Source organism: Ochotona princeps, chromosome 16, assembly GCF_030435755.1.
Source record: "Ochotona princeps isolate mOchPri1 chromosome 16, mOchPri1.hap1, whole genome shotgun sequence".
NCBI lineage: Eukaryota > Metazoa > Chordata > Mammalia > Lagomorpha > Ochotonidae > Ochotona > Ochotona princeps.
The window spans coordinates 14,730,098-14,736,727 of record NC_080847.1 but is presented as its reverse complement, the minus strand read 5'-3'; the positions used below and the strand labels follow the sequence as shown (position 1 = coordinate 14,736,727).

At 58.3% G+C, this 6,630-nt stretch overlaps 1 protein-coding gene across 1 annotated transcript; it reads left to right on the top strand.

Annotated features, from left to right (window-relative positions):
- Nucleotides 1–560: 560 nt before the first annotated feature.
- On the top strand, nucleotides 561–6,238 carry HSD11B2 (hydroxysteroid 11-beta dehydrogenase 2). Its single transcript, XM_004583945.2, has 5 exons — nucleotides 561–951; nucleotides 4,430–4,642; nucleotides 4,735–4,920; nucleotides 5,016–5,153; nucleotides 5,322–6,238. The coding sequence occupies exons 1-5, from the start codon at nucleotides 687–689 to the stop codon at nucleotides 5,729–5,731; spliced, it is 1,212 nt and encodes a 403-aa protein (XP_004584002.2). The 5' UTR covers nucleotides 561–686; the 3' UTR covers nucleotides 5,732–6,238.
- Nucleotides 6,239–6,630: the final 392 nt, after the last annotated feature.

Here is a 6,630-nt window from a genome sequence, read left to right as displayed (position 1 = left end):
GGAGGGACTGCAAAAGCCCAGGTAGAGGCTCCCAGGGAGCCAGGCCATTACCCTGTTCCTACAGTCTGGGTCCCAGGTGGGCTTGGAGGGTGTGAGCTACACAGGTATGGGCCAGGCTCTGTGGCATGTACACCAGGGGACCAGCGGCCAGGCCAAAATGGGTTGGTTCCTGGCAAGATGGCATCTGCAAAGAAGGTAGTGCATGGCGTCAGGTATGCCTCCTGCTAGCAGCAACAGTGCGGCCCTGGGCACTCGGTGGGGGTGCAGGAGTGGCTGCAGGTAGCCCCAGAGGGACTCACCCACCAACCCTCTTTCCCTAAGCGGCCGGCGGTGAAGCGGCTCCTCCTGGAACAGCAACTTTGGGACTTTGTTCCGGCTTCTTCCGAAAGCGGATCTGGTCGAGGGGCGGGGTAGGAGGGGAAAGGGTGAGGGGGGTGTGGGCACCTGCCGGGGGTGGGGGGGTGCCTGGAAAAGAAGTGAAGGGAAGCCCTGCCCCCTGCCCCGCCTCCGCTCCGCCCTCAAACCCCCCCCCGCCCCTGGGGCTCTTTATAAGCCCAGCCGGAGGGCGAACTGAGAAAGCGAGTATCCCACCCACCCCCAGGCTGGTGTTCCTCTGCAACCCCTGCGCCGCTTGCCCCGGCCCGAGTCCCTCGCCTTGCTCGCTAGCCCGGTCCAGCCCGGTCACTATGGAGCTCTGGCTTTGGCCGTCGGGCGGCGCCTGGCTGCTCGTGGCTGCCCGCGCGGTGCTCCAGCTGCTGCGCTCAGACCTGAGTCTGGGCCGCCCGCTACTGGCTGTGTTGGCACTGCTGGCCGTGCTCGACTGGCTGTGCCAGCGCCTGCTACCCCCGCCAGCCGCACTCGCCGTGCTAGCCGCCACCGGCTGGATCGCGTTGTCCCGCTTGGCGCGCCCGCCACGCCTGCCCGTGGCCACTCGCGCGGTGCTCATCACCGGTGAGTGCGCGGGGACTCCAGACTCCAGGGTGGGACTCGATTCCCCGAGGGAATCCCATAACCACTGCCAAGGCGGCTTCCCCAGCATACCAGCATACCGTTCCCCCCCAACCCCGTGCAAGGGAGAAAGCCAAGTGGGAAGGGCTGGGCACCTCCCCAAGTCTGGCTTCACTACCTGCCGCTGCTGCCGAGAGAGTGCTGGAGGAAAGCAGGTGCTCAGAGTAAATGGGTGGCTGAGAAAGGACAGGGTGGGTGGGGGGAGGCTCCTGAAATTTAGGGGCTCATGCTGTGTGCACACCTCTGTAAGCAGCAGACTTAAGGCATAGAACTGGGGCTCTGAAGGACTTGAGAGGGTTTGGGATGAGGAAGATGTCAACTCTTTGAACTCTGACAGCCCCACGTGGGACACTATGCCCTGAGACCAGAGGTAGGACCTCGGATGAGGGGCCACCCCCTCTCACTTGGCTGGGATCCCTTAGAAAAGCTGGAGGTCTTCAATAGGGAAGTTGGGCATCAGGCTGTCCCTCAGGTCCAGCCAACACTCCCATGCCAGTCCCCTGGTTCCCTTACCCCCATAGCACAGAGCAAGCAGAGCTGAGAGTTGGCATCCAGCCCCCTCCTCCATCCCTCCCTGACTACAGTACCTAGGAAAGAAGTCCTGGAGGGCTGGGCTCAGGTGCCCCACCCCTGGCTGAGCTGCCTTTGTCTGAAGCAGGGAATAAATCTGTCACCAAAAGGGTGGAAGGGGAAGGAGGACTAAGGCTTAGCCGGAAGTGGGGAGCGGGAGAAAGGCCAGGAGGCGCTGGCTGCATTGCATGGGGGGATGGGAATGGTAGTCTAGCCGCTCTACCCCAACCTCCATGGCTCTGGACAGGTGCTCAGAGCTTTGCCACCATCATTGTGTGGGGGTTGGGGAGAGCGGGCAAACTGGCTTCTCAGAGCCCTGGGTCCAGTAGGGGGCCCTGCATGATCCCAAAGGACTGAGAACTTCCTTGAGCCCAGACTCTGCACGAGTGGAAAGAGGAGGGATGTTCAAGGCACAAAGGATTAGAGAAGGGATAGCAAGCAGACTAGTGAATGGGGAAGTTTAAGGCAGGAATAAGCATGGCCACATAGAGGGCAGGTGGTAAATGGCCAGGCTGCAGGGGTGAGGCCAGGTTTGCTTGAGAGTAGACAAGGATGTCGGATAAGGAGCCAGCATTCCCCGAGTTGGGGTTGACAGGAGGGTTCAGACTGTACCAGACATATACAAGTTTGGGATCAGTGTGAAGCCAGCATGTGGTGTGGGAGGAAGGAAAGCTATGCACTGGGACAAGCTCTGTTCCTAGGCTCTGCTCGAAATGGCAAGGAAGACCTCAGTAGGACCCAGGCCACCTGTAGGCACAGTGGCCCCACTCCGCAGTCTCCCCCTCCCCCCCTCCAGGTCTCACTTCAGCCATGTGTGCCCTTGCTGCTGCTCCCGGCCTTGAGCCCCAGGGCAAGGGGAGAAGAGGTGCCTTCTGTGACCTGGGCTTCTCTACTTCTGGCTGCAAAGTCTTGGGGGAGCAGGGCAAGGAGGGTGGCAAGAGTGAGCCTTGCCCAGTGCCTGGACATGCTGGGATTTCCTGTCCATCAACTGCAAGACAAATGGGTTGACTGGGTCCTGTCCCACTTGCCAAGTAGGCTGTGCTTTGTGCCCACCACCCACTCTGCCCTGAAGATACTTGTGGCGGTGAAGGGTCACCTCTGGACTGGGAAGGGGGGAAGCCACAGGGTTTAGGTGAGGGCTGAGTGGCTGCATACTTGTAAGTATACACAAGCAGACAAGAGGGTGTGTATGGTGTGTGTTTGTTTGGGGGGGAGTATCGGTGTTGGGACCACAGGGCTGAAGCTCTGGGAGACTGTGGAGGGCCTGTGTGCTGTAGGAGGAAGCCAGGGCATGCAAACACACACACACATAAACACACACACACACACACACACCATACACTCTCCTCCCCCAGGTCAACTTGTTCTGGAAGCACACCCCTCAGCATGGGCTGGTGGGCTCTAGTCACACAAAATCCCCTGCCTAGCTTTGTTGTTGGCCTCTTCAGAGAGGGGGTGCTGAGCATCTGGAGGTGAGGAACCAGCAGGCCCACAGGGGTGGGGGGAGGGCTGGGTGAGCTACTACCTCTGTGGCTGGCCACCCACAGAGCCAGGCTTGGAATGGGAACCATCTTCCCAGGACCAGGGCCCCTGCCCCCAGCTCTGCTTGGTGCTTCTCTCTGCAGACCCGAGACAGGAAATCAAAAGTCTGCAAAAGTGGTAACTGACCCCAGGCCTCCACGGGCTGGGTGTGAGAAGGGATTTAAAGGCAGGTCTGTTCTGTTCTCCATCCATCATGGTCCCTGTCCTGGGAGCAAATCGTCTGAGGCTCAGAAAAATACCCGCACATTCCAAAGGCAGAGAGGTCAGAGGTGAGGCGGAAAGGGCCTCCAGCTTGCCTCAAGCCTGGAGTGACAGATGTGGTGGGCTGGGGGGGTGTCAGGCTGGGAAGGGGCCCCAGCGATGGGCTCAGAGAGCCCCGGGGCTGCCTCCTGAGGGCTGCAGTGAACCTTGGCCAGGTGTTCCCAGCACAGTGATCTTACCATTTTTCGGAAAGACCCATCTGGCTGGTGAGATTGAGAATGGATTGGGGGTTGGGTGGGTACAGGACAGGACAAGCAGGGATGTTTTTAGTGTTCAGGTGAAGGAAGAAGTCTAGGAAACAGGCTGCCGGAAAGGAAGGGAGGCTGTGATTTTGGTTTTTTTTAAAGATTTATTTATTTTATTGCAAAGTCAGATATACAGAGAGGAAGATCTTCCATCCAATGATTCACTCCCCAAGTAGCTGCAATGGCCAGTGCTGCACCGATCCGAAGCAAGGAGCCAGGAGCTCCTCTGGGTCTTCCACGCTGGTGCAGGGTCCCAAGGCCTTGGGCCATCTTCTACTGCTTTCCCAGGCCCCAAGCAGGGAGCTGGATGGGAAGCAGGGCCGCTGGGATTAGAACTGGCGCCCATCTGGGATCCCGGCACGTTCAAGGTGAGGACTTTAGCTGCTAGGCTACGGCACCGGGCCCAAGGCTGTGATGTTAATTGCCTACCTGGGAGCTGTGGTCCAATACCAGGCAAGATAGAAGGACTCAGGGATGAGGTTGGCTCTCAAGTTGACCTCATTTACAGCCCTAGCCTTATCTACTCTATGACAAGTGAGTGACTTTAAGGACCAACTTAGCATGATCAGGTCTTGCTTTTTCTGTGGGTCCCATGAACCCTGCTTGATGGCAAAGTTAAAGGAAGTCAGAGAGTTGGTGCTCAAGGCTTAGCCAGAGGGGCAGACGAGCCAAACTGAGCATTAACGAAGGAGTAAGGGCTAATGGCTGTGGGTGGGTTGTGTGTCCAGGGGGCATGTCGACCCTGGTGTTATCTCAGGCTTGGCTGGACCACCATGAGAATTCACTGACTCTCCTCTGGCCAGGCTGTGATTCTGGTTTTGGCAAGGAGACAGCCAAGAAACTGGACGCCATGGGCTTCACGGTGCTGGCTACTGTGTTGGAGTTGAATGGGCCCGGTGCCCTAGAGCTGCGTGCCTGCTGTTCCTCTCGCCTGAAGCTGCTGCAAATGGATTTGACCAAGCCAGCAGACATCAGCAGGGTGCTGGAGTTCACTAAGGACCACACCACCAGCACAGGTCAGTGAGCATGGCTACCTAAGGAGTGTGGCAGGTGGGCAGAGAGGGGTTGTCACTGACTGAGGTCTCCCTGCCCGGCTCTGTGCCCTCAGGTCTGTGGGGTCTAGTCAACAATGCAGGCCTCAATGACATAGTGGCGGATGTGGAGCTGTCTCCTGTAGCTACATTCCGCAACTGCATGGAGGTGAACTTTTTTGGTGCCCTTGAGCTGACTAAGGGCCTCCTGCCGCTGCTACGTCGCTCCAGGGGCCGCATTGTGACCGTGGGCAGCCCTGCAGGTGAGTGCCCTACTTGGTTGCAAGGGGAAAAGCAAGGAGGGGATTCAGAGGGTCCCTGGCCGAGGCTGAGCCACCCCACCCCAATGCATCCGCAGGAGACATGCCCTATCCATGCTTGGCAGCTTACGGGACCTCCAAGGCAGCTATGGCATTGCTAATGGATGCTTTCAGCTGTGAACTCCTTCCCTGGGGGGTCAAGGTTAGCATCATCCAGCCCGGCTGCTTCAAAACAGGTAAGGTAGGGACAGGATGGGAAACCAGAGATAAACACAGTCTCATGGGGTTGGGGTCAGATTGGGGGTAATGTGTGGCTTTAGCTGGACAATGGCCAGGGTGGAATAAATACACTCAGCTCTGGTTCTAGCTGAGAGAGAGTGCTCACCTTGCCACTCTTTCCCCAGAGTCTGTGAAAAATGTGAGCAACTGGGAGCAACGCAAGCAACTGCTGTTGGCCACCATGCCCCGGGAGCTGCTGCAGGCCTATGGCGAGGACTACATTGAGCACTTGCACGGGCAGTTCCTGGACTCACTCCGCCTGGCGCTGCCTGACCTCAGCCCGGTGGTAGACGCCATCGTTGATGCGCTGCTGGCGACTCGGCCACAACGCCGCTATTACCCAGGCCGTGGCATGGGGCTCATGTATTTCATCCACTTCTACCTGCCAGAGAGCTTGCGGCGCCGCTTCCTGCAGTTGTTCTTCATCAACCCCTGCCTGCCTCGTGCACTGCGGCCTGGCCAGCCCGGTGCTACCCTTACCCAGGACCCCAACCCCAATCCCATCCCAGACCCTTCCCTGGCAGGAGCTCGATGAGCTGCTCCAGCATGGGAGGTCCCATGAGCCCTTGCCCTTCCCCTGGGCACGACAACTCCCTAGAGCCTGGTCTAAAGAACTCCAGTCCCCAACTGCCCCGCCTGGCCCAGGCCCAGCGAGGCTGTTTCTCAGTGAGCTGCTGGGTCCCGCTTCTGCTTCATGAGCCTGTGTAGCCAGTTTAGGGCACAATGCTCCCCGCTGCAGTTTCGAGATCCCAGCTGGATGGGGAGTATGCTGTACAACTTCACTGGAGCCTTTGGCAGAACACTGCCAACTGGCAACTCTGCAAACTAAGGGACAACTGGGTGGGCTGGGGACCCCCCTCAGGATTCTTTCTGGGCAACAGTGCCTCAGTGCTGCAATAGGAAAACTCCTACTATCTCTTGACTGGCTCAAGAATTAGGGTCCCAGTGCCCACCCCCTCCCAAGTCACAGGGATGCTGCCTACCCTACTTGTCTGATGGCTACTTTTTAAATAAAGATACATTTTTATTTCTCCTACAATGAGGGAGATGGTGTGTTTGGAAGAAGACTGCCTGGCCACCTGCCTGACAAGGTGTGGCTGTGGGACAGAGGTTGGGAACTGCCTGGAGAATTGGCGGGGCTCTGCACAGGGAGGAGGCAGAGGCAGGATGGTGGTGGTGGAGGAGGGGGACCCAGCGCTGTGAGCACTCAGAACTGGCTGGGCTCTTCTAAAAGATTCTGGTTCCCACCTCCTGTCCTCTGCTGACCCTGGCAAGTTATTTATCCCTGGGTCTGGGTTTCCCCATAATGAAGTGGGGGTAATAACCCTGATCATAGGCTAGGAATCCCAGGAGGAAAGCAAGGAGGCCTCCCTCTAGGCCAAGCCCAGCTACAGGACCTGTCTCTGTGTCTAGCAAAGGGGCTTCTCCTTCACT

Excerpts from the sequence above, each read along its gene's own strand:
- HSD11B2 (XM_004583945.2), top strand. The coding sequence starts at position 687 with ATGGAGCTCTGGCTTTGGCCGTCGGGCGGCGCCTGGCTGCTCGTGGCT. Across the intron at positions 952-4,429 it reads TCGCGCGGTGCTCATCACCG|GCTGTGATTCTGGTTTTGGC; the intron begins GTGAGTGCGCGG and ends TCCTCTGGCCAG. Across the intron at positions 4,921-5,015 it reads GACCGTGGGCAGCCCTGCAG|GAGACATGCCCTATCCATGC; the intron begins GTGAGTGCCCTA and ends ATGCATCCGCAG.